This window comes from Macaca mulatta, chromosome 9 (genome assembly GCF_049350105.2).
Source record: "Macaca mulatta isolate MMU2019108-1 chromosome 9, T2T-MMU8v2.0, whole genome shotgun sequence".
Classification (NCBI taxonomy): Eukaryota; Metazoa; Chordata; class Mammalia; order Primates; family Cercopithecidae; genus Macaca; species Macaca mulatta.
Window position 1 is genome coordinate 81228234 of NC_133414.1, and position 27285 is coordinate 81255518.

Consider the following 27285-nt stretch of genomic DNA (forward strand, 5'->3'; position numbering starts at 1 on the left):
ACCAACATAGTGAAACCCCATCTCTACTAAAAATACAAAATTGGTCGGGCATGGTGGCTCAAGCCTGTAATCCCAGCACTTTGGGAGGCTGAGACAGGTGGATCACAAGGTCAGGAGATCGAGACCATCCTGACTAACACGGTGAAACCCTGTCTCTACTAAAAAATACAAAAAACTAGCCGGGCAAGGTGGCGGGCGCCTGTAGTCCCAGCTACTTGGGAGGCTGAGCCAGGAGAATGGTGTGAACCTGGGAGGCGGAGCTTGCAGTGAGCTGAGATCCGGCCACTGCACTCCAGCCTGGGTGACAGAGCGAGATTTCGTCTCAAAAAAAAAAAAAAAAAAACAACAAACAAAATTAGCCAGGCGTGGTGGCGCATGCCTGTAATCCCAGCTACTTGGGAGGCTGAGGCAGGAGAATTGCTTGAACCTGGGAGGTGGTGATTGCAGTGAGCTGAGACTGTGTCATTGAACTCCAGCCTGGGCAACACGAGGGAAACTTCATCGAAAAAAGGAAAGAAAAAAGCCACGAGCTTGGGTGAGATCTCTAAGAGCAAATATAATCATAGAAGAGAAGAGACGCATAGACTAAGCTCTGGAACACTGGAACATCTGCAAATGCACATTTTGCAGAGGCACATGCACAGAAAAAGACAGAGATCAGTGTCTGTAAAGGGAAGGCTGAAGTATTTAGTAAAAATATAATAGGTAATTTCTGAAAGGGAAGATAAAAGTTCAGGACAACTTTGGTCACAAAGATTGGGAATGAGTTTTGTCCAGGCTGGAACTGATGTGGGGTCCACAGTGAGAGAGAAATGCTTGTAAATGGTGGTTAATAAATAGAGTCTTGGACGCAGTGGGACCAGGGAGATGAACCTGGAAGTTTCCTCAGAGTTTAGGGCAGAGACTTGAGGTTGGTAGGAAGCAGAGCTCAGTGGAATTTGTAAAAAGTAAAATAGAGGTTCCTCTTCAACGACTTTCTTCCCCGTCTAATTAGGAATAAATAATAACTTCTCTTTCTTTATTTTGAGACAGAGTCTCACTCTGTCGCCCAGGCTGGAGTGCAGTGGCGTGATCTCGGCTCACTGCAAGCTCCGCCTCCTGGGTTCTCACCATTCTCCTGCCTCAGCTTCCCGAGTAGCTGGGACTACATGTTCCTCTTCCTTATTTAAAAGTGTTTTTGGCCGGGCGCGGTGGCTCAAGCCTGTAATCCCAGCACTTTGGGAGGCCGAGACGGGCGGATCACGAGGTCAGGAGTTCGAGACCATCCTGGCTAACACGGTGAAACCCCGTCTCTACTAAAAAATACAAAAAACTAGCCGGGCGAGGTGGCGGGCGCCTGTAGTCCCGGCTACTCGGGAGGCTGAGGCAGGAGAATGGCGTAAAAACCCGGGAGGCAGAGCTTGCAGTGAGCTGAGATCCGGCCACTGCACTCCAGCCTGGGCGACACAGCGAGACTCCGTCTAAAAAAAAAAAAAAAAAAAAAAAGTGTTTTTACCTTTCTCAACATTCCACAAGTTACTTACTCCTTCCTTTGTTCCTCTCTACCTATGCCTCTTTTAAAAAGTTCTAAGTTACTAGCCAATTGAAACAAATACAAAATGTGAGGTCCTGTTCCAGTCAATGGAAACTAGACACAGCAGTAAGGTAGACATGACAGGTCATAAATGACCCTGTACACTGCTGGCGAGTGTACCCTTTCTGCAAAAAGTAAAAATGGCCTTACTAAATAAATTAAATTTATATTCAAGTGCTATTTATTTACGGCACCAAAAAACAAACATTTCAAACAAATTGGAGAACTAAGTGGAAGACAGATTCAGGATTGCCTGAAAAGGCAGAACTATTTGTGAAATGTATAGAGCCAAAAAGAAAGAATCACCTGCTTTAGCAAGATATTATATACATATATATATATATATATATATATATATTTTTTTTTTTTTTTGAGACAGAGTTTTTCTCTTGTCGCCCAGGCTGGAGTGCAACGGTGGGATCTCAGCTCACTGCAACCTCCACCTCCCAGGTTCAAGCGATTCTCCTGCCTCAGGCTCCCGAGTAGCTGGGATTACTGGCACCCACAGGCACCTACAACCACACCCGGCTAATTTTTGTATTTTTAGTAGAGACAGGGTTTCACCATGTTGGCCAGGCTGGTCTCAAACTCCTGGTGGTCTGCCAGCCTTGGCCTCCCAAAGTGCTGGGATTACTGTGTGAGCCACCGCTCCAGGCCTGGTTGTGATATATTTTTTAAAATATTTTGCAGAGGTGGTAGGGGTGGAATGGAAGCTTAGTGGGGACTTAGGGAGGGCAGAAACTGATGTTCAGTGAGGAGCTCTGACAAAGCAGAGCTGATTTGGTGGGAGATGAAAGCAAGTCCAAACATGCCTGAAAAAGCGAGAAGCCGCAGGTTAGAAAGGCTGTATCCTAGGGAGGTCAGAATACAGCTCGGAGAGGCGGGCGCAGAGGCTCACGCCTGTAATCCCAGCACTTTGGGAGGCCGAGGAGGGCGGATCCCATGAGGTCAGGAGTTTGAGACCAGCCTTGGCCAATACGTCAAAACCCCTTCTCTATTAAACATACAAAAATTAGCCAGGGGTGGTATCGCATGCCTGTAATCCCACCTACTAGGGAGGCTGAGGCGAGAGAATTGCTTGAACCCAGGGGGTGGAGGTTGCAGTGAGCGGAGATCTCGCCACTGTACTCCAACCTGGGCAATAGAACGAGACTCTGTCTCAAAAAAAAAAAAAAAAAAAAAAAAAGCGCGATAGGCGATTACTGGATTACTGGTCAGTGGTCAATATAGGTCAAGGGAAGAGATGGGAGAGAACTTTCTAAAAAAAGTTGTGGGCTTTTTTTTTTTTTTTTTTTTTTCCCTGAGACGGAGTCTTGCTTTGTAGTCCAGGCTGGAGTGCAGTGGCGCGATCTTGGCTCACTTGCAAGCTCCGCTTCTCAGGTTCATGCTATTCTCCTGACTCAGCCTCCTGAGTAGCTGGGACTACAGGCGCCCGCCGCCACGCCCGGCGAATTTTTTGCATTTTTAGTAGAGACAGGGTTTCACCGTGTTAGCCAGGATGGTCTCTATCTCCTGACCTCGTGATCCATCGGCCTCGGCCTCCCGAAGTGCTGGGATTACAGGCGGGAGCCACCGCGCCTGGCTGCTGCTGCTGCTGCTTCTTTTTTTTTTTTTTTTCCGAGGCGTAGTCTCGCTGTGTCGCCCAGGCTGGAGTGCAATGGCGTGATCTCGGCTTACTGCAACCTCTGCCTCCTGGGTTCAAGCAATTCTCCTGCCTCAGTCTCCCCAGTATCTGGGATTACGGGCGCCCACCCAACGCCAGGCTAATTTTTTGTATTTTTAGTAGAGACGGGGTTTCACCACGTTCGCCAGGCTAGTCTTGAACTCTTGACCTCACGTGATCCGTCCGCCTGGGCCTTCCAAAGTGCTGGGATTACAGGCGTGAGCCACTGCGCCCGGCCAGGTTGTGGGTTTTAATGGGACGGTCTCACTGCCTACCGTTCCCTTTTTCCGTCCGAACAGAAGGGGCCTGAGCAGTAAACTGACAGAGGCTATGCCGGGTGAGGCGCTATGGGGAAGTTTACGAGCCTGGGTGACGCCCCCTTCCGCGTCCTGGCCCCGCCCCTCCCGCTTGAGCCCCTTGGCGCGTGACTCAGGTCCCGCCCCTGCTGTACGCCATCAGCTCGCGCCGTGCCGCCGGGTGTCACTCTGCCCCGCCGGCGGGGCGGTCAGCGTCCTGTCACCGCCTGTTCGGGCTATGGTCCCGTCCGGTGTTTTGTAAGTTGGCAACCTCGGCTGCTGACGCGACTCTGGTCCTGATGGCGGCGGCGGCCGCGGCAGCCCTGGCGGCGGCCGATCCCCCTCCTGCAATGCCGCAGGCGGCAGGGGCCGGAGGGCCCACAGCCCGCAGAGACTTCTACTGGCTGCGCTCCTTTCTGGCCGGAGGTGGGTCCATGCCACGAAGAGCCAGCCGCGCTCTGGGTGGCGGGGTCAGGATTGTGGGCAAGTGGGATGCAAGCGGCCTTTATGACATTCCTGGACTCTGGCTGCTTCAATGCTCTGCTAGACGTCTGCCCTGACCTGCTGTAACCTCTTTCTAGTAATCACTTGACTAATGACAGTCAGATAATGGGGAGTGGAACCTTTGGCTCTCCGGCAAAGGCTGGGGAGGTGGAAGGTCTGAATCAGGTACCCATTTTTCAGGGCTGGATAACAGGGAAAAGAGGAGGATCCCTTACAGAGACCCTGGGGTTTTAGTGAAACATGCGGGGCACTCCTTTCTTTTATAAAAACCATGAGTGACCCAGTGTAGACTTGGATTTTGCTGTTTGCTTAAAGGAAAACAAATATTGGAGATCAGCTTTTTAATGACGACTGGAAAATTGTGCAAAAGTATCTAGAGCCAAAACTGGTTCCAGTGATTCTAGTAAACTGTGCCACAGTACTTGACAAGCCCTATTATTGGTGTGACTTTGGGATCAAAAAGTTCATATTGTCGCTTAGGAATTTCCTGGGCCTTCAAGCTCTACCCTTCTTTAATTACTTCTCTGGGTTGTCATTACTTATTTAAGATTCATAAATTTAAAAATTCCACATTGAGGTTGTGTGCAGTGGTGCACTACTGTAGTCCCAGTTACTAGGGAAGCTGAGGCAGGAAGACTGCTTGAGCCCAGGAGATTGAGGCTCCAGTAAGCCATGATCATACCACTATACTCCAGCCTGACCTACAGAGAAAGACCCTCTCCTAAAAGAAGAAAACAAACAAACAAACAAACAAACAAACAAAAGATAAAAATTTGCTGGGCAGAGTGGCTCACACCTGTAATCCCAGCACTTTGGGAGACTGAAGTGGGCAGATCACTTGAAGTCAGGAGTTTGAGACCAGCCCGTCCAACATGGTGAAACCCTGTCTCTACTAAAACTACAAAAATTTGTCAGGCGTGGTGGCACTCAACTACTCAGGAGACTGAGGCAGGAGAATCACCTAAACTGGGGAGGTGGAGGTTGCAGTGAGCTGAGATCCTGCCATGCACTCCAGTCTGGGCAACAGAGCCACACTCCATCTCAAAAACAAAACAAAACAAAGCAAACACTCACATGAGGATTTGTAGAAAGATCATTTCTGAAGACTGCAGCAGTATTAAGTTTTTGTTGTTGTTGTTGTTTTGAGACAGAGTCTCACTCCCACACCCAGGCTGGAGTGCAGTGGCATGATCTCGGCTCACTGTAACCTCTGCATCCTGGATTCAAGTGATTCTCCTCACTCACCTTCCCAAGTAGCTGGGATTACCGGGGAATGCCACCAGGCCCGGCTATTTTTTTTTTCTTTTTCTTTTTCTTTTTCTTTTTCCAGATGGAGTCTCACTCTGTCAGCCAGGCTGGAGTGCAGCGGCACGATCTCTGCTCACTGTAACCTCTGCATCCAGGTTCAAGTGATTTACCTGCTTCTGCCTTCCAAGTAGCTGGGATTAGAGGCGTGCACCACCATGCCTGGCTCATTTATTTATTTATTTATTTTTGAGACGGTGTCTCACTCTGTCACCCAGGCTGGAGTGCAGTGGTGCCCTCTCAGCTCACTGCAACCTCTGCCTCCTGGGTTCAAGCGATTCTCCTGCCTCAGCTTCCCGAGTATCTAGGACCATAGGTGTGTGCCACCACACCCAGCTAATTGTGTATTTTTAGTAGAGATGGAGTTTTACCATGTTGGCCAGGATTGTCTCGATCTTTTGACTTCGAGATCCACCCGCCTTGGTCTCCCAGAGTGGTGGGATTACAGGTGTGAGCCACCGCGCCTGGCCCTAATTTTTATATTTTTAGTAGAAACAGGGTTTTACCGTGTTGGCCAGGCTGGTCTCGAACTCTTGGCCTCAAGCAATCTGCTCACCTCTGCCTCCCAAAGTGCTGGGATTAAAGGCGTGAGCCACCAATCCAGGCCTCAGAATTTAATTATTTTGTTCTTCTGCTGATAAAATGACATTTAGGCCAGGTGAGGTGTCTCACACCTGTAATCCCAGCACTTCAGGAGGCTCAGGTGGGGAGATCACCTGAGGTCAGGAGTTCAAGACCAGCCTGGCCAACATGGTGAAACCCCATGTCTACTAAAAATACAAAAAAAAAAAGGCCAGGCGTGGTGGCACATGCCTGTAGTCCCTGCTACCTGGGAAGCTGAGGCATGAGAATTGCTTCAACCTGGGTGGTGGAGGTTGCTGTGAGCCGAGATTGCTCCACTGCACTCCAGCCTGGGCAACAGAGCGAGACTCCCTCTCAATTAAAAGAAAAAAAAAAAAGAAATGACAGTTATTCACATGGAAATGAGTCCCAGCTATGTGCCTCCAACTTGCTTGGTATAAATCAGAGAACAAAAGATCTGTCGCTGGGTGCAGTGGTTCAGGCCTCTATATCCAGCACTTGGGGAGGCTGAATCGGGTGGATAGCTTGAGCTAGGGAGTTGGAGACCAGCCTGGGCAACATGGTGATACCCAGTCTGTACAAAAAATACAAAAATTAGCCGGGCATGGTGGTGCCCACCTGTTGTAGTCCCAGCTACTTGGGAGACTGAGGAAGGAGAATTACTTGAACGCGGGAGGCGGAGGTTGCAGTAAGCCCAGATCGCACCGCTGCACTCAGCCTGGGCAACAGAGCCAGATTCCATGAAAGGGGAAAAAAAAGAGCTATCATTGTTGGCTAAGTAAAATGCACTTTGACAAACATGTTGTGTAATGACCACCACAGTCAAGATATAGAGTAGTTCCAAAATATTTCCACTTTTCTTTTTCTTTTTTTTTTTTTGAGACATTCTCGCTTTGTTGCCTAACCTGGAGTGCAGTGGCCTGATATCACTGCAACCTCCACCTCTCATGTTCAAGTGATCTCCTGTCTCAGCTTCCAGAGTAGCTGGGACTACAGGTGGGTGCCATCACTTCTGGCAATTTTTTTTTTTTTTTTTTTGAGAAGGAGTCTCACTCTGTTGCCCAGGCGGGAGTGCAGTGGTGCAATCTTGGCTCACTGCAACCTCCACCACCCAGGTTCAAGCGATTCTCCTGCCTCAGCCTCCCAAGTAGCTGGGACTATAGGCATTTGTCACCACACCCGGCTAATTTTTTGTATTTTTAGTAAAGATGGGGTTTCACCGTGTTAGCCAGGATGGTCTTGATCTCCTGACCTCGTGATCTGCCCGCCTCGGCCTCCCAAAGTGCTGGGATTACAGGTGTGAGCCACCGTGCCTGGCCTAATTTTTGTATTTTCAGTGGAGACTGGGTTTCACCATTCTGGCCAGACTCAAATTCCTGACTTCAAGTGATCCACCTGCCTTGGCGTCCCAATGTGTTAGAATTACAGGCATGAGCCACTGTGCCGGGCTTTATTTCCACTTTTCTTTGACATTCCTCTCCTCTCATCTGCAACCCCTGTCAACCACTGATCTGTTTTTCTATCTCTATAGTCTTGACTTTTCCAGAAAGATATATAAATAGAGTCATACAGTATGTAGCCTTTTGAGTTTGACTTCCATCACTTACCTTAATGCATTTAAGATTCATTCACATTGTCCAGGCTGGAGTGCAGTTGTGCTATCTCGCCTCACTGCAAGCTTCGCCTCACTGCAAGCTCCGTCTCCCGAGTTCACGCCATTCTCCTGCCTCCGCCTCCCAAGTAGCCGGGACTACAGGTGCCCGTCACCACTCCCGGCTAATTTTTTGTGTTTTAATTAGAAACTGTCAAAGTATTTCTAAAGTGTCTATTCCATTTTGTATCCCCACTGCCTTATTGGCACTTGATATTAAATGTGAGTATGTGTGTGTCTGTGTGTTCCTTTTTGTTTTTTTTTTGTTTGGAGACGGAGTCTCACTTTGTCACCAGGCTGAAGTGCAGTGGCATGATCTTGGCTCACTGCAACCTCTGCCTCCCAAGTTCAAGCGATTCTCCTGGCTCAGCCTCCCGAGTAGCAAGGACTGCAGGCACGTGCTACCACGCTGGCTAATTTTTTGTATTTTTAGTGGAGACAGGGTTTCACCTTGTTAGCCAGGATGGTCTCAATCTCCTGACCTCACCATCAGCCCGCCTCAACCTCCCAAAGTGCTGGGATTACAGATGTGAGGCACCATGCCTGGCCCTTCGCCTGGCTAATTTTTTTTTTTTTTTTTTTGAGACTGAGTCTCCCTCTGTCTCCTAGGCTGGAGTGCAGTGGCGCGATCTCAGCTCACTGCTCACTGCAAGCTCTGCCTCCCGGGTTCATGCCATTCTCCTGCCTCCGCCTCCCGAGTAGCTGGGACTACAGGCACCCACCACCGCGCCCGGCTAATTTTTTGAAGTTTTTAGTAGAGGGGGTTTCACTGTATTAGCCAGGATGGTCTCGATCTCCTGACCTCGTGATCCGCCCGCCTCAGCCTCCCAAAGTGCTGGGATTACAGGCGTGAGCCACCTCGCCCGACCTTTTTTTTTTTTTTTTTTTTTTTTTTTTGAGACAGAGTTTTGCTCTTGTCACCCAGGCTGGAGTGCAATTGTGCGATCTTGAATCACTGCAACCTCTGCCTCCCGGATTCAAGCGATTCTCCTACCTCAGCCTCCCGAGTAGCTGGGACTACAGGCATTCGCCACCACGCCCAGCTAATTTTTGTATTTTTAGTAGAGATGGTGTTTCTCCATGTTGGTTAGGCTGGTTTCGAACTTCCGACCTCAGGTGATCCGCCTGTCTCGGACTCCCAAAGTGCTGGAATTACAGGTGTGGGCCACTGCGCCCAGCCTAATTTTTCTATTTTAGTAGAGACAGGGTTTTGCCAAGTTGGCCAGGCTGGTCTTGAAATCCTTACCTCAAGTGATCCTCCCACCTAGGCCTCCCAAAGTGCTGGGATTATAGGCGTGAGCCATTGTGCCCAGGTGAATTGCTTATTACAGATTGTCTATCTAATATTTTTTGAACATGGATGACTGGTGGTAACTGAAACTGCAGAAAGTGAAATTGCAGATAAGGGGGGACTACTGTAGTGTGAAAGCAAGGTAAGACACTATTAAATAGGCTGGTTGTGGTGGCTCATGCCTGTAATCCCAGTACTTTGGGAGGCCGAGGCGGGCAGATCACGAGGTCAGGAGTTCAAGAACAGCCTGGCCAACATGGTGAAACCTCGTCTCTACGAAAGGTACAAAAAAAAAAAAAAATTAGCTGGGCGTGGCAGCGGGTTCCTGTAATCCCACCTACTCAGGAGGCTGGGGCAGGAGAATCACTTGAACCTGGGAGGCAGAGGTGGTAGTGAGCCGAGATCATGCCATTGCACTCCAGCCTGGAAAAAAAAAAAAAAGATACTATTAAATAAAACTACTTATTGAATACATTCTAAACAATTTCTCTCTCTCTTTTTTTTTTTTTGAGACGGAGTTTCATTCTTGTCACCTAGGCTGGAGTGCAGTGGTGTGATCTCGGCTCACTGTGACCTATGCCTCCCGGGTTCAAGCGATTCTCCTGCCCCAGCTTTCCAAGTATCTGAGATTATAAGCATGTGCCACTACACCCAGCTAATTTTTGTATTTTTAGTAGAGATGGGGTTTCACCATGTTGGCTAGGCTGGTCTTGAACTCCTGACCTCAGGTGATCTGCCTGCCTCGGCCTCCCAAAGTGCTGAGAGTACAGGCGTGAGCTACTGCACCTGGCCTAAATAATTCATTATACAGTTAATTCGTACACAACTGAGAAGATAATATACAATATTTTAAAACCAAATGCATATTATTTTTAGTTTATCCATAATTTTGGATAGCCATTATTATGATTTACTCTTTTTTTTTGAGACGGAGTCTCACTCTGTCACCCAGGCTGGAGTGCAGTGGCGCAATCTGAGCTCACTGAGACCTCTGCCTCCTGAGTTCAAGCAATTTTCTGCCTCAGTCTCCTGAGTAGCTGGGATTACAGGTGCCCACCACCACACCTGGCTAATTTTTGTATTTTTAATAGAGACAAGGTTTCACCATTATGGCCAGGCTGGTCTTGAACTTCTGACCTTGTGATCCACCTGCCTCAGCCTCCCAAAGTGCTGGGATTACAGGCATGAGCCACTGCACCCAGCCTTTTTTTGTTTTTTGAGACGGAGTTTCGCTCTTGTTGCCCAGGCTGGAGTGCAATGGCGTGATCTCGGCTCACCACAACCTCTGCCTCCCAGGTTCAAGTGATTATCCTGCCTCACCCTTCCGAGTAGCAGGGATTACAGGCATGCGCCACCACGCCGGGCTAATTTTGTATTTTTAGTAGAGACAGGGTTTCTCCGTGTTGGTAGGGCTGGTCTCGAACTCCTGACTTCAGGTGATCCGCCCGCCTCGGCCTCCCAAAGTGCTGGGATTACAGGTATGAGTCACTGCGCCTGGCCAGCTATTATTTTCATTAGTTCGGATAAGAGAGCTTTGATATGGAAACATAGTAGATATAATATTTGAGTATAAATATACATTTTATTTATTTATTTATTTATTTTGTTTGTTTTTTTAGACAGAGACCCACTCTGTTGCTCAGGCTGGAGTGCAATGGTGTGATCTCAGCTCACTGTTACCTCTGCCTCCTGGGTTCACGCAATTCTCCTGCCTCAGCCTCGCAAGTAGCTGGGATTACAGGCATGCACCACCATGCCCGGCTAATTTTTGTGTTTTTAGTAGAGATGGAGTTTTACCATGTTGGCCAGGCTGGTCTTGAACTCCAGACCTCGTGATCTGCCCGCCTCAGCCTTCCAAACTGCTGCAATTACAGGCGTGAGCCACCGCTCCCAGCCACAATTTATTTTTGGATATCTCAGAATGTGGATTTTTAAAGTTAAAATTTTATGTGTGTGTGTGTGTGTGTGTGTGTGTGTGTGTGTGTGTGTGTGTGTGTTTTTTTTCCTTTTTTTAAGATATAGTCTCTGTAACCCAGGCTGGAGTGCAATGGCGTGATCTCAGCTCACTGCAACCTCCGCCTCCCGGGTTCAAGAGATTCTCCTGCCTCAGCCTCCCGAGTAGTTGGGATTACAGGCAGCCGCCACCATGCCTGGCTAATTTTTGTATTTTTAGTAGAGATGGGGTTTCACCATGTCGGCCAGGCTGGTTTCGAATTCCTGACCTCAAGTGATCCGCCTGCGTTGGCCTCCCAAATTGCTGGATTACAGGCATGAGCCACCGTGCCTGGACTTGTTGTTTTTTAAAGACCGGGTCTTGCTCTGTTACCCAGGCTGGAGCGAAGCCGCGCAATTATAGCTCTCTGCGACTTCCAGCTATGGGCTCAAGTGATCCTCCAGCCTTAGCCTCTGAGTATTGAGGCATACCACCATGTCTCGCTAATTTTTTTTTTTCTTCTTCGAGACAGTTTCACTTTGTTGCCCAGACTGGAGTGCAATGGCGTGATCTCGGCGCACTGCAACCTCAGCCTCCTGGGTTCAAGGGATTCTCCTGCCTTAACCTCCCAAATAGCTGAGACTACAGGTGCCTGCCACCATGCCTCGCTAATTTTTTTTGTATATTTAATAGAGACGGGATTTTACCATGTTGGCCAGGCTGGTATCGAGCTCCTGACCCCAGGAGATCTGCCCGCCCCAACCTGCCAAAGTGCTGGGATTACAGGCATGAACCACTGCGCCCGGCCGATTTTTAACATTTTTTTTATAGAGATGAGGTCTCACTGTGTTTCCCAGGCTGGTCTCAAATGCCTAGTCTCAAGTAATTTTTCCACCTTGACCTCCCAAAGTGCTGGGATTACAGGTGTGAGCTACTGTGCCTGGCTTATTTTTCACCTTTTTATAAGAGGAGCCACCCATTTTATCAAGTCATTACTAGATGTACAATATTGTAGAGAAGTCTATATAGTTGATTTAGAAGCATGCCAAGCTCGAGGGGCTGGCCTGGACTCTGACCTATGCTAAAGCCCATGTATGCACTTTATTCTACTTTCATCTATACTTTTTCCCAGTGGCACATGGTAGGGTCAAAATACATATTTGCTGAATGTATAAATGAATGACTAATTTTATGGGTAAAAGTTGGTTGTTTCAATGAAAAAATGATCCAGAAGAAGAGGAGGTTACTTCAAACAGAACCTGGCAATCGGATAAATACCTTCAAGTGTCTGTCTCCATAAAAATCTTCCAGAAGAAGAGGAGGTTACTTCAAACAGGACCTGGCAGTTGGATAAATACCTTCAAGTGTCTGTCTCCATAATCACATTTTAGCAAGATTCCCAGTGTTCCTCAGGTATTAGATGCTGATTTACACAATAAAACTTACTAAAGTAGTGTAATCATGCTCACTTATTAAGTTACAGGGAATGGGGACCAGGCATCTGCATGTCCATGCTGTAGGCAGATTTACTCATGGAGACTAAATTAGAGATTAGAGGGTTTGCTGGCTGAACAACTAATGATTTCTATCTGGAAAGAAATGGTACGCAATTTCTTCCTGACCTTTTGAAAAATTTTTAGGTATTGCTGGATGCTGTGCCAAAACAACAGTTGCTCCATTGGATCGAGTAAAGGTTTTATTACAAGCTCACAATCGCCATTACAAGCATTTCGGTGAGTTAATAGATGCTAAAGATAAAAATGAATGAAAATATTGTGGAAAGTGGGCAAAAAAGGGAATTTAAGTTTGGGGATGCAAAAAGTAAAGTAGAGGTTCCTCTTTAAAGACTTTTTCCCCATTTAATTAGGAATACATACTAACTTCTTTTAAAAAGCAAAATTTATTCAAAGACTTGTGCTAACATTCTTAAATATCTGCTAGCCATGATAAAAAAAAATCAAAGTACTTTATTTTCTTAGCTCCCACAATTTAGTGTAAATATTTGCCCTGGCATGCTTATTCTGCTCCAAGCAAGCATTAGGTCATAGCCTGTTCCTCTTCCTTATTTGAAGGTGTTTTGCAAGCATTAGTCACAGCCTGTTCCTCTTCCTTATTTAAAGGTGTTTTTTGACCTTTCACAGGATTCCACACGTTAATTTCTCCTTCCTTTGTTCTCCTTTGCCTCTTTTAAAAAGTTCTAAATTGCTAGCCAATCGGGACAAATATAGGATGTGAGGTCCCATTCCAGCCAATGGAAACAGGACACAACAGTAGGGTGGACAAGTCAGGTTATAAATGACCCTGTTTCTCCTTTGTTCGGTGTACTCTCATGGCAAAACTGCTGGCGAGGGTACCCTTTCTGCGAAAAATAAAAATGACCTTGCTAAGTACTTTAAATATATGTTCAAGTACTGTTTCTTTACGGCACCAGGAAACAAGCATTTCAAACGGGCAAATTTGCTCTTTGTTTTTTCTCTGTAGATTCAGGAACTTGAAAGGGTGCAATTAAAAAAAAAAGGAGGCCGGGCGCGGTGGCTCAAGCCTGTAATCCCAGCACCTTGGGAGGCCGAGACGGGCGGATCACGAGGTCAGGAGATCGAGACCATCCTGGCTGACACAGTGAAACCCCGTCTCTACTAAAAAATACAAAAAAACTAGCCGGGCGAGGTGGCGGGCGCCTGTAGTCCCAGCTACTCGGGAGGCTGGGGCAGGAGAATGGCGTGAACCCGGGAGGCGGAGCTTGCAGTGAGCCAAGATCACGCCACTGCACTCCAGCCTGGGTGGCAGAGCGAGACTCTGTCTCAAAAAAAATAAAAAATAAAAAAATAAAAAAAATAAAAAATAAAAAAAAAGGAAAGGGGGCAAATTTTCCAAAGAATATTTTTCTTATCCATTATAATCCTTTCATTTGCAGTAGTGGTTATATATATTATCATTTTAGGATGCTGATATTTTCCTAGCCCAAATCTTGGAATAATTGAAGTAAATGTTACGTGTTTATTGGGATTAATTAGTCACATTGTTCACAGGCACACATAACAACTCAGTCTGATTTTTTATTATTTATTTATTTATTTATTGAGACGGAGTTTTGCTCTTGTTGCCCAGGCTGGAGTGCAATGGCGTGACCTCGGCTCACTGCAACCTCTGCCTCCCAGGTTCAAGTGATTCTCCTGCCTCAGCCTCCTGAGTGGCTGGGACTACAGGTGTGCGCCACCATGCCCGGCTAACTTTTGTATTTTTTAGTAGGTACGGGGTTTCACCATATTGGCCAGGCTGGTCCGGAACTCGTGACCTCATGATCTGCCCATCTCAGCCTCTCAAAGTGCTGGGATTACAGGTGTAAGCCACCACACCCAGCTTATTATTATTACTATTTTTTTGAGACAAAGTCTTGCTCTGTTGCCCAGAGGCTGGAGTACTGTGGCATGATCTTGGCTCACTGAAACCTCCTCCTCCAGGGTTCAAGCCATTCTCATGCCTCAGCCTCACGAGTAGCTGGGATTACAGGTACCCGCCACCATGACTGGCTAATTTTTGTATTTTCAGTAGAGACAGGATTTCGCCATGTTGGCTGGCCTCGAACCCCTAACCTCAAATAATCTGCCTGTCTTGGCCTCCCAAAGTATTGAAATTATAGGCATACGCCACTGCTCCCGGCCAAAACATTATTTGTGTTAGTTTTTTTCTTTCTTTCTGAGATGGAGTCTTGTTCTGTTGCCCAGTCTCAGCTTACTGAGTCTAAGCTGGCTCAGTCTCAGCTTACTGCAACCTCTGCCTCCTGGGTTCAAGCTATTCTCCTGCCTCAGCCTCCTGACTAGCTGGGATTACAGGCGTGTGCCACCATGTCGGGTTAATTTTTGTATTTTTACTAGAGATGGGATTTCACTGTGTTTACCAGGCTGGTCTCGAATTCCCAACCTCAGGTGATCTGCCCGCCTTGTCCTCCCTAAGTACTGGGATTAAAGGCATGAGTCACCACGCGTGGCCACTGTGCTTGATTTTTATAATATCGTTTTATAGAAAGATGTTTAACAGGGTGAATAACAATCAGTTATTTTTCCAACTGCATTTTAAAAGTGTCATTCTTATAATCCTGAATGGATATTTATGTAGTATATTAATTGTAACTCATTTTCTTGTCAATATTTTTTCTTTTCTTTTTTTCTCTCTCTCTTCTTTTTTTTCTTTTTTTGAGATGGTCTTGCTCTATTGCCCAGGCTGGAGTGCAGTGGCGCGGTCTCAGCTCATGGTATCGTCTGCCTCCTGGGTTCAAGCAATTCTCCTGTGTCAGTCTCCTATGTATCTGGGATTACAGGCATGCACCACTGCGCCCAGCTAATTTTTGTATTTTTGGTAAAGACAGGGTTTCATTATGTTTGACCAGGCTGGTTTCTTATTTTTTATTTAAAAAAAAAAAAAAGAGAGTAGGTCTCACTTGTTCCCCAGGCTGGTCTTCAACTCATGACTTCAAGTGATCCTCCTGCCTTGGCCTCCCAAAGTGCTAGGATTACTGCGTGGGACCTTACTGCCCAGCCAAAAAAATTTTTTTTTGAGACGGAGTCTCGCTCTTGTTGCCTAGGCTGGAGTGCAATGGCGTGATCTCAGCTCGCTGCAAACTCCGCCTCCCAGGTTCAAGCGATTCTCCTGCCTCAGCCTCCCGAATAGCTGGGATTATAGGCACCTGCCACCATGCCCAGCTAATTTTTTGTATAGTTAGTAGAGATGGGGCTTCACTATGTTGGTCAGGCTGGTCTTGAACTCCTGATCTCAGTCGATCCACCTGCCTCGGCCTCCCAAAGTGCTGGGATTACAGGCATGAGTCACCACTTCCAGCCCCAGCTGACATTTTTAATACTGAGGAAGTCTGTACTTTGAAATAGGAAAATTGCAACTATCTTCATATCCAGGAGTGAATTATCATTTATCTTTAATTTAGTTTTTATTAGACTTATTTATGTATTTATATATGTATGTATGTATTTATTTGCGACAGGATGTCTTAAATTTTTTGTAGAGACAAGGTCTCTCTATATTGCCAAGGCTGGTCTCAAACTTCTGGGCTTAAGCTGTTTGACCCACCTGCCTTGGCCTCCCAAAGTGCTTTGATTACTGGCATTAGCCACTGTGCCCTGCCTCTGCAATGAATTCTTCCTCACACAGTTTATTGCTCATGTATACAAAGAATCAAAATTAAATATGTGTAAGCCTAGGCAATACAGTGAAACTCCGTCTCTACTAAAAATACAAAAATTGTCCAGGCATGGTGGCGCAGACCTGTAATCCCAGCTACTGAGGAGGCTGAGGCAGGAGAATTGCTTGAACCCAGGAGGTAGAGGTTGCAGTGAGCCAAGATTGTGCCACTGTACTCCAGCCTGGGCGATAGAGTGAGACCCCATCTTAAAAAAAAAAAAAAAAAAAATTAAATGTGTGTGGTTGCATGTGCCTGTAGTCCCAGTACTCTTGGGAGGCTGAGGTGGGAGGCTTGCTTGATCCCAAGCATTTGAGGCTGCGGTGAGCTGTGATTGTGCCACTGCACTCCAGCCTGGGCAACAGAGTGAGACTCTGTCTCCAAAAAAGAAAGAAAGAATTAGACCTATGAACTTGTTGAGAGATTATAAAAAACTGGAAAGGAAGGAAATTATTTTCTTTTGTTGTCTAGATTGAGGATAAAATGGAGAAGAATGATATTACCCAGTGTCTTGGGGTGTTTTACAATGACCCTGCGTATCAGTGTCTGAACAGGATTCTTTTATTCCTTTAACCTCCTCCCTGTGCTGATGTGTGTTGTTTTGTTTCCTGATTTGCAGTCATTAGGTTACATATTCATACTAGATTTCACGCTCTATAGGGCTACATGCTGTGGGTTACAGTGTACCCTGGTTACAGTATACCCTACAAGGCGTATAAAATTTGGAGTGAATTCCTGGAGTGCAACAGTGAACTATTATAGTAGTCTTTGGAATGTCCTCTATTTTTAAAATATACAAGCCCCCTCAAAAAAATAAATCTGTTTTGGTGGCTTTTAATTTAATTTAATTTTTCTTTTTTGAAACAGAGTTTCACTCTTGTTGCCCAGGCTGGAGTTCAATGACATAATCTTGGCTTACTGCAACCTCTGCCTCCCAGGTTCAAGGCCAGATTCTCCTGCCTCAGTCTCCCAAGTAGCTCAAATTACAAGTGCCTGCCACCAAGCCCTAGTATGTTTTGTACAGATGGGGTTTCACTATGTTGACCAGGCTGGTCTCAACTTCCTGACCTCATGATCTGCCGGCTTCGGTCTCGCAAAGTGCTGGGATTACAGGAGTGAGCCACTGCACCCAACCTTTTTTTTTTTTTTTTTAATGCTTTTAAGCATTTTATTCCAGGTACCTCTCCACTTTTTGTAGGTATAAGATAGTTTTTTAAAATTTTGCTTTTTTCGAAAATTTTTTTCATGTGTTTATTTATTTTGAGACGGAGTCTTGCTCTGTCGCCCAGGCTGGAGTGCAGTGGCATGATACCGGCTCACTGCAACCTCTGCCTCCCGGATTCAAGCAATTCTCCTGCCTCAGCCTCTCGAGTAGCTAGGACTACAGGCACATGCCACCACGCCTGGCTGATCTTTTGTGTTTTTAGTAGAGATGGAGTTTCACTGTGTTAGCCAGGATGGTCTTGATCTCCTGACCTGGTGATCTGCCCACTTCGGCCTCCCAAAGTATTGGAATTACAGGCGTGAGCCATTGCGCCCTGTCCATTTTTTAATTTTTTGAGATGTAGTTTCACTCTTGTCACCCAGGCTGGAGTGCAACGGTGCGATCTGGCTCACTGTAACCTTGGCCTTCCAGGTTCAAGCAATTCTCCTGCCTCAGCCTCCCGAGTAGCTGGGAGTATAGGTGCTCACCACCACACCTGGCTAATTTTTTTTTTTTTTTTTTTGTATTTTTAGTAGAGACAGGGTTTCATCATGTTAGCCAGACTGGTCTCGAACTCCTGACCTCAGATGATCCACCCACTTTGGCCTCCCAAAGTGCTGGGATTACAGGCGTGAGCAGCCCCAGCTGCACCCAGCCCCTAAAATTTTGCTTTTTTAAACATGATTTTTCACAGATGATAAAGATATGTTATTGGACAAAACTATTACTTCTACTCCAACTTCTTATAAAAAGTGTGACATTACTTCCAAGGCATCAAAGACGTGTTTTTATTTTATATGTCTTTTATTTATGTATTTATTATTTTTTGAGATGGAGTCTTGCTCTGTTACCCAGGCTAGAGAGCAGTAGTGCGATCTTGGCTCACTGCAACCTCTGCCTCCTGGTTTCAACCTTAGCCTCCCAGGTAGCTGGGATTATAGGTGCGTGCCACCATGCTGGGCTAATTTTTGTATTTTTAGTAGTGACGAGGTTTCATCATGTTGGTCAGGCTGGTCTCATGGTGGCGCTTGCCTTTAGTCCCAGCAATTCAGGAGGCTGAGGCAGGAAGATTGCTTGGGCCCAGGAGGTAGAGGCTGCTGTGAGCTGTGATCACACCACTGCACTCCAGCCTGGGTGACAGAATAAGACCATGTCTCAAAAAAAAAAAAAAAAAAACTGTATTAAAAAAAGACGGCCGGGCGCGGTGGCTCAAGCCTGTAATCCCAGCACTTTGGGAGGCCGAGACGGGCGGATCACGAGGTCAGGAGATCGAGACCATCCTGGCTAACACAGTGAAACCCCGTCTCTACTAAAAATACAAAAACTTAGCCGGGCGAGGTGGCAGGCGCCTGTAGTCCCAGCTACTTGGGAGGCTGAGGCAGGAGAATGGCGTAAACCCGGGAGGCGGAGCTTGCAGTGAGCTGAGATCCGGCCACTGCACTCCAGCCTGGGTGACAGAGCGAGACTCCGTCTCAAAAAAAAAAAAAAAAAAAAAAAGACAAAGGCCAGGTGCAGTGGCTCACGCCTGTAATCCCAGCACTTTGGGAGGCTGAGTCAGGCTGGTTGGTGTCAAATTCCTGGGCTCAAGCGATCCTCTCACCTTGGCCCCACAAAGTGCTCAGACTATTGGCATGAGCCACTGTGCCTGGTTGTACTTCTTATTTTAAATTAAAATTATTTTCCTCAAATTATAAGGAAGGAGTATATTTAAAATTTCTCCTTATCCCAATTTGTTTTGTTTTTTTGAGACAGAGTTTCACTGATTGCCCAGGCTGGAGTGCAGTGTCACAATCTTGGCTCACTGCAACCTCCGCCTCCCGGGTTCAAAAAGTTCTCCTGCTTCAGACTCCCTAGTAGCTGGGATTACAGGCACCTGCCACCACTTCCAGCTAATTTTTGTATTTTTAGTAGAGACAGAGTTTCATCATGTAGGTCAGACTGCCTTAGCCTCCTGAGTACCTGGGATTACAGGCGCAGGACACCATGCCTGCCTAATTTTTGTATTTTTAGTAGAGACGAGGTTTCACCATATTGCCCAGGCTGATCTCAAACTCCTGACCTCAGGTGATCCACCTGCCTTGTCTTCCCAAAGTGCTGGGATTACAGGCATGAGCCACCACGCAACGCCAGGATTCTTCTTAACAGAATGTTAGTACATTTAGATATCTGCTTATTGTGAGATACTTTTGGGATATATCTTTTGGATGTTAATAAGTACCTACAATTTTAATTACTGAGAAGGGCTGAAAAGGTTATTTGCAGTCTAAAATTTGAAATGAGCCTGGTGATTTACTTTCATATTTGATCAAAAGTTTGCTTGAAAAATTTGAAAGGGAACTTGAATTTAAATTGTTGAATAATGGAAGTAGTCATGTGTTTTTGAGAAGTCTGTATACTGCTTGTAGGATTAGTGACCGATGTTAATAAAGTAATAAAGATATCACTATATATAGATGTATCTATATCTATATTTTTTACTTGTCAGAAAGCTCAGAATATCACTGTATATAGATTACAACTGAGCCCTTTGTTTATCATTATTCCTAAAGTGTCCTAATAATGAAAATTTGCCCCCACACTTACAGAGTATTAATAGGTAATCTTTTTATTTGCTTGTTTTATTTAAAAGTCTCTTTATGTAAACAAACAAAACACATGTATCTGGGTAGGCCTCTGAAACCTGCCTTCATCCTTCCAGATAAGAGTAGATCATCTTCAGGGCCAGGCATGGTGGGTCACGCCTGTAATCCCAGCACTTTGGGAGACCGAGACGGGTGGATCACGAGGTCAGGAGTTCGAGACCAGCCTGGCCAACATGGTGAAACCCCGTTTCTACTAAAAATGCAAAAATTAGCTGGGCGTGGTGGCGGGCACCTGTAATCCCAGCTACTTGGGAGGCTGAGGCAGGAGAATCATTTGAACCTGGGAGGCGGAGAGTGCAGGGAGGCGGAGGTTGCAGGGAGCCCAGATCACACCGCTGCACTCCAGCTGGGGCAACATGAATGAAACTCTGTCTCAAAAAAAAAAAAAAAAAAAAAAGAGTAGATCATCTTTAGTGCAAACCTAGACCTTGCATATATTTCTATTGTTAATATTTTTTAGATTGCTATAGTTTAATATAAATATAATTATATTTATTATAAATAGAATTTGTTATAATTTGTAGCTGTTTCTACAGTAGGTTTTATATTGTATGGGGTGTGCTTATTTATATTATTTGGATATATTTTGTATTTTTAGTAGGTTTAGCTGTTTTATAGAAATTACTATTCATGTAATCCCTTAAGCAAAATTATATCCCAAGTGATGGCACATTAATCTTTATCTGTGGTTGTCATGAAAATTTAGATTTAGGTAATTTTCTCTGTTTTAACAGCATTTTTCCTCTAAAAATAGGAGTATTTTCTGCATTGCGTGCTGTTCCTCAAAAAGAAGGATTCCTTGGATTGTATAAAGGAAATGGTGCAATGATGATTCGAATCTTTCCCTATGGTGCAATCCAGTTTATGGCATTTGAGCATTATAAAACGGTAGTTAAACTTTGATCTTTTCTCTTTTGCATTCTTGAATATTGTGCATGCTTGACCAGGCATTTGCTTTGGACATTTAAAAATATGTAAAAGTTTCATATTTTAAAATTTTAACTTTTTTTTTTTTTAATTTTTGAGACAGAGTCTCGCTGCCCAGGCTGGAGTACAGTGACACTATTTTGAAAGGCTCACTGCAACCTGCACCTCCTAGGTTCAAGCAGTTCTCCTGCCTCAGCCTCCTGAGTGGCTGGGATTACAGGCCTGTGCCACCATGCCTGGCCAATTCTTGTATTTTTAGTAGAGACAGGACTTTGCCATTTTGGCCAGGCTTGTCTCGAACTCCTGGCCTCCCAAAGTGTTGGTCTTGCAGGCATGAGCCATGATACTGGGCCAAAAAGTTACTTTTGATATAGCAATGCCTTTTTAAAGGAATAAGACTTGTGATAGCTTAAGCTTTTAAATATAAATTGTCTTTGGAGTTACTGATTCCAGAATTGTTAGTCAGTTATGAGTTATTTATTTATTTATTTTTGAGACGGAGTTTCACTTTTGTTCCCTAGGCTGGAGTGCAATGACATGATCTTGGCTCACTGCAATCTCTGCCTCCTACATTCTTACAGGCATGCACCACCATGCCTGGCTAATATTTTATTTTTAGTAGAGGCGGGGTTTCACCATGTTGGTCAGGCTGGTCTGGAACTCCTGATGTCAGGTGATCCCCCGCCTTGGCCTCCCAAAGTCTTGGGATTACAGGCATAGCCACTGCACCCGGCCAAGTAAATTCTTTATGTTCACTCCTAATGAATGAAAGCTAGAGTATCTTTTTTTTTTTTTTTTTTGAGACGGAGTCTTGCTGTGTCGCCCAGGCTGGAGTGCAGTGGCCGGATCTCAGCTCACTGCAAGCTCCGCCTCCCGGGTTCACGCCATTCTCCTGCCTCAGCCTCCCGAGTAGCTGGGACTACAGGCGCCCACCACCTCGCCCGGCTATTTTTTTGTATGTTTTTAGTAGAGACGGGGTTTCACCGTGTTAGCCAGGATGGTCTCGATCTCCTGACCTCGTGATCCACCCGTCTCGGCCTCCCAAAGTGCTGGGATTACAGGCTTGAGCCACCGCGCCCGGCCGAAAGCTAGAGTATCTTTAAAGAAGATAATAAATCCATAAAATATTAATATATTTTTAATGTGTTTCCCTTCCCTCCTTCCCTCTATTCTATTCTATTCTATTCTATTCTATTCTATTCTATTCTATTCTATTCTATTCTATTCTATTCTTTCTTTCTTTTTTGAGATAGTTTCTCTGTCTCCTAGACTGGAGTGCAGTGATGTGGTCATGGCTTACTGCAGCCTCAACCTCATGGGCTCAAGCAGTTCTCCCACTTCAGCCTCCTAAGTAACTGGCACTAGAGGCATGTGCCACCACCCCCAGCTAATTTTTTTTTTCTTTCTTTCTTTCTTTTTCAGTGGTGGAGAGGAGGCCTGGCTAATTTTTTTTTTTTTTTTTTTTTTTGAGACGGAGTCTGGCTCTGTCACCCAGGCTGGAGTGCAGTGGTGCGATCTCGGCTCACTGCAAGCTCCGCCTCCCGGGTTTACGCCATTCTCCTGCCTCAGCCTCCCGAGTAGCTGGGACTACAGGTGCCCGCCACCTCGCCCGGCTAGTTTTTTGTATTTTTTACTAGAGACGGGGTTTCACCGTGTTAGCCAGGATGGTCTCGATCTCCTGACCTCGTGATCCGCCCGTCTCGGCCTCCCAAAGTGCTGGGATTACAGGCTTGAGCCACCGCGCCCGGCCCGGCCTGGCTAATTTTTTAAAAAACATTTTGTAGAGGTGGGGTCTCACTGTGTTGCCCATGCTAATCTGGAACTCCTGGGCCCAAGGTATCCGTGGGCTCCAGCCTTTAGTGTGCTTTTTGTTACTCAATTGTAGGAGAGGAACACTGTGACTTTGGATTTTCTTATTAAATAAAATAGTAAAACTGGCTGGGCGCAGTGACTCACACTTGTAATCATAGCACTTTGGGAGGCTGAGGTGGGAGGATCAGCTGAGGTCAGAAGTTCGAGACCAGCCTGACCAATATGGAGAAACCCCTTCTCTACTAAAAATACAAAATTAGCCAGATGTGGTGGCACATGCCTGTAATCTCAGCTACTCAGGAGGCTGAGGCAGGAGAATCGCTTGAACCCAGGATATGGAAGTTGCAGTGAGCCAAGATTGTGCCATTGCACTCCAGCCTGGGTGCATCACGAGGTCAGGAGATCGAGACCATCCTGGCTAACATGGTGGAACCTAGCTACTCAGGAGGCTGAGGCAGGAGAATGGTGTGAACCCAGGAGGCGGAGCTTGCAGTGAGTGGAGATCCCGCCACTGCACTCCAGCCTGGGCGACAGAGCGAGACTCCATCTCAAAAAAAAAAAAAAAAAAAAGAACAAGCAGCAGAGATCGGAGCAACATTCTAAGCTAGTCAGCCAGAGAGAATTGATACCATTTGTATATCAGGACTTCATTGTCTATAGAGCATTAAAAAAAATAAAAATAAAAAATTAGGCCAGGTGTGGTGGCTTACGCCTATAATCCCAGCACTTTGGGAGGCCGAGGTGGGTGGATCACCTGAGGTCAGGAGTTCAAGACCAGCCTGACCAATATGGTGAAACCTCGTCTCTACTAAAAAATAAAAAATTAGCCAGGCGTAGTGGCATGTGGCTGCAGTCCCAGCTGCTTGAGAAGCTGAGGCAGGAGAATCTCTTGAACCTAGGAGGCGAAGGTTGCAGTGAGCTGAGATTGCACCACTGCAATCCAGCCTGGGACACAGAGCAAGACTCCGTCGCAAAAAAAAAAAAAAAAAAAAAAGTAACAATTTATTCCTGCTACCCTCAGTCACTTGTTAAGGGCTTGTGTTCCTTAATACACAGTATCATATATTTAGCAATTCTAAGCTAGTTTGCTTCTGCAGAAACACAAAAAATTAAAGCAGAGACTGCAGAGGAAACATCCCCTTTGCTGTGATATAATACTGCCAAGCTGTATTTAATTGTGCTCATTTCGTTCACATTTATTATTAATTTTCTTTTTATTAGTCCTGTAACTCTTGAAATAAATCTTCATTATTAAACAGTAAAATGGGCAGCATTTAAAAAATATCTCATTTAGTTCAGTGTTCTTGTTTTCTAGTTAATTACTACGAAGCTGGGAATTTCGGGTCATGTGCACAGATTAATGGCTGGATCTATGGCAGGTAAGAGGAGTTAGGTATATTTTATTTCTGACAAATTAATTTTCTGTTAAAATACTTAATTTGGTTTAGATTATATGAGTGGCATTAAGGAAAGCACAGGTTACAGGTGTCCTGTGACTTGTATTTTTTCCTGGGTGCATCCTCAAAAAAAGTTATGTATTAAAATAAAAAGTGTGACATTGATTTAGTAGCACACATTTGTTGTTTTTCTATATTCAGTTATATATATGAAATTACCATACGCCAACTGAAAAATAGTCCTTTTACAGTAGAGGATAAGGAGTAGTCTCAACTTATAACTATGTGAAAAGCTTGCATTCTCTTTGACAGTTCTACTTTTGGAAATGTTTAAAAATTTTAAAAAAATTTTTTGAAGGCTAGTCATGTAATACAGTGTGAATGGAGAGAAAACAAAGAAAACTGTAACTGATTGTGATCAATGAGTTTTAAACATCACTGCACTTCACTTGGACCAGCCATTACTTTTCAAAATTTATCTTTTTTCTTTAAAAAAATTGTAACGAATTATGACTATAGTAATAACTACTCCTATACAGTAAAAATAGTTGCATTCCCTAGAGACAACCATGATTAGCAATTCCTTTCCTTCTCCTTTCCTTTCCTTCTCTTCCCTCTCCTCTTCCCTCTCCTCTCCCTTCTCTTATCCCCTCCCCTTCCCCTCCCCTTCCCCTCCCCCTCCCCTCCCCCTCCCCTCCCCTCCCCTCCTCTCCTCTTCTCTTTTTTTGAGACAGGGTCTGGCTCTGTCTCCCAGGCTGGAGTACAGTGGCGTGATCACAACTCACTGCAGCCTTCACCTTCTAGGCTCAAGCCATCCTCCTCTCTCAGCCTCCCAAAAGTAGCTGGGACTACAGGCACATGCCACCATATCCAGCTAATTTTTGTATTTTCTTTTTTTTTTTTTTTTTTTTTGAGACGGAGTCTCGCTCTGTCGCCCAGGCTGGAGTGCAGTGGCCGGATCTCAGCTTATTGCAAGCTCCGCCTCCTGGGTTTACGCCATTCTCCTGCCTCAGCCTCCGGAGTAGCTGGGACTACAGACGCCCGCCACCTCGCCCGGCTAGTTTTTTTTCTTTTTTTTTTTTTTGAGACGGAGTCTCGCTCTGTCACCCAGGCTGGAGTGCTGTGGCCGGATCTCAGCTCACTGCAAGCTCCGCCTCCCGGGTTCACGCCATTCTCCTGCCTCAGCCTCCCAAGTAGCTGGGACTACAGGCGCCCGCCACCTCACCCGGCTAGTTTTTTTGTATTTTTTTGGTAGAGACAGGGTTTCACCGTGTTAGCCAGGATGGTCTCGATCTCCTGACCTCGTGATCCGCCCGTCTCGGCCTCCCAAAGTGCTGGGATTACAGGCTTGAGCCACCACGCCCGGCCCTTTTGTATTTTCTTTATTTTTATTTTTTAATTTTTTTGAGACCTAGTCTTGCTCTTACCCAGGCTGGAGCGCAGTGGTGTGATCTCGGCTCACTGCAAGCTCCGCCTCCCGGGTTCACGCCATTCTCCTGCCTCAGCCTCCCAGTAGCTGGGACTACAGGCCCCCGCCACCACGACCGGCTAATTTTTTGTATTTTTAGTAGAGATGGGGTTTTCCCGTGTTAGCCAGGATGGTCTCGATCTCCTGACCTCGTGATCTGCCTGCCTTGGCCTCCCAAAGTGCTGGAATTACAGGCGTGAGTCACTGCACCCGGCCAATTTTTGTATTTTCTGTAGAGACGGGCATTTGTCATGTTGCCCAGGCTGATCTCAAACTCCTCAAATTCTCACCTGGCCTATTTCTGTTTTTTAAATATTCATTTTTTTTTTTTTTTTTTTGAGACGGAGTCTCACTCTGTCCCCCTTGCTGGAGTGCAGTGGCCGGATCTCAGCTCACTGCAAGCTCCGCCTCCTGGGTTCAGGCCATTCTCCTGCCTCAGCCTCCCGAGTAGCTGGGACTACAGGCGCCCGCCACCTCGCCCGGCTAGTTTTTTTGTATTTTTTAGTAGAGACGGGGTTTCACTGTGTTAGCCAGGATGGTCTCGATCTCCTGACCTCGTGATCCACCCGTCTCGGCCTCCCAAAGTGCTGGGATTACAGGCTTGAGCCACTGCGCCCGGCCAATATTCATTTTTTTTTTTTTTTTTTTTTTTGAGACGGAGTCTGGCTCTGCCGCCCAGGCTGGAGTACAGTGGCTGGATCTCAGCTCACTGCAAGCTCCGCCTCCGGGGTTCACGCCATTCTCCTGCCTCAGCCTCCCGCGTAGCTGGGACTACAGGCGCCGGCCACCTCGCCCGGCTAATTTTTTTTTGTATTTTTTAGTAGAGACGGGGTTTCACTGGGTTATCCAGGATGGTCTCGATCTCCTGACCTCATGATCCGCCCATCTCGGCCTCCCAAAGTGCTGGGATTACAGGCTTGAGCCACCGCGCCTGGCCAGCCAATATTCATTTTTATGAGTTTGGGAGGTGGGACGTTAGTTCTTTTTCTTTGAGATATTGCTAATATTTTATTTCCCAGTTTTAGATTTGACCTTTGGTTCCATGATTTTTTTAAAAAAATCATCTAAGATTTTTTTCCCTATACAGACGTTTTACATGGCCAAACATGTTAGTTTTTTTCCTCTGTTAAACTTCTAAATTTTGTGTTGTGTGTAGAAATTCCCTCCCCATTCTAAGTTAAAGACATTTAGTCATGTTTTTCTTTTTCTTTTTCTTTTTTTTTTTGAGACAGAGTCTTACTATGTTGCCCAGGCTGGGGTGCAGTGGCAAGATCTCAGCTCACTGCAATCTCTGACTCCCAGGTTCAAGCGATTCTTCTGCCTCAGCCCCCCAGTAGCTGGGATTACAGGCTCACGCCACCATGCCTGGCTGATTTTTGTATTTTTAGTAGAGATGGGGTTTCGCCACGTTGGCCAGGCTGGTCTCGAACTCCTGATTTCAGGTTATCCACCCGCTTTGGCCTCCCAAAGTGTAGGATTATAGGTGTGAGCCACTGTGCCCAGCCCTAGTCATGTTTCTTTACTAAAACTATTTGTTTTGGCATGTTGATCTTATGTTTACTTTTATAGAGGGAGTGAGGGATGGATGGAATAAGTTTTACATATGACTTGTCAGTTGTGCCAACATTATTCACTCACATAACTTTTTTGCCAAAAAAAGGTTATTTTAGAGATGGAGTCTTGCTCTGTTGCCCAGGATGGCTTAAACTCCTGGATTCAAGTGATCTTCCTGCCTCAGCCTCCCAAAGTGCTGGGACTAGAGGCACACACTACTGCACCCATTTGAAAATTCAAATTTTGAGTCAAATTCTCCCAACATTCCTTTCCTTTCCTTTACCTTCCCTTC

The 27285-nt window shown here is 45.8% G+C and overlaps 1 protein-coding gene across 11 annotated transcripts in view; it reads left to right on the forward strand.

The window, feature by feature from the left end:
* The first annotated feature begins 3718 nt into the window (after positions 1-3718).
* Positions 3719-27285, forward strand: part of SLC25A16 (solute carrier family 25 member 16) — a 58675-nt gene continuing 35108 nt past the window's right edge. For 5 of the 11 annotated variants that reach the window (XM_077946694.1, XM_077946695.1, XM_077946696.1 and 2 more), the window contains exons 1-4: positions 3719-3958; positions 12439-12531; positions 20590-20723; positions 23890-23953. In XM_077946694.1, coding sequence (XP_077802820.1) covers positions 3832-3958; positions 12439-12531; positions 20590-20723; positions 23890-23953 — 418 coding nt within the window. In that variant the 5' untranslated portion in view covers positions 3719-3831. Of the gene's footprint in view, positions 3959-11073; positions 12212-12438; positions 12532-20589; positions 20724-23889; positions 23954-27285 lie in introns of those variants that run through there. The other 6 variants (XM_077946698.1, XM_077946700.1, XM_028826588.2 and 3 more) reach the window with 4 other exon arrangements.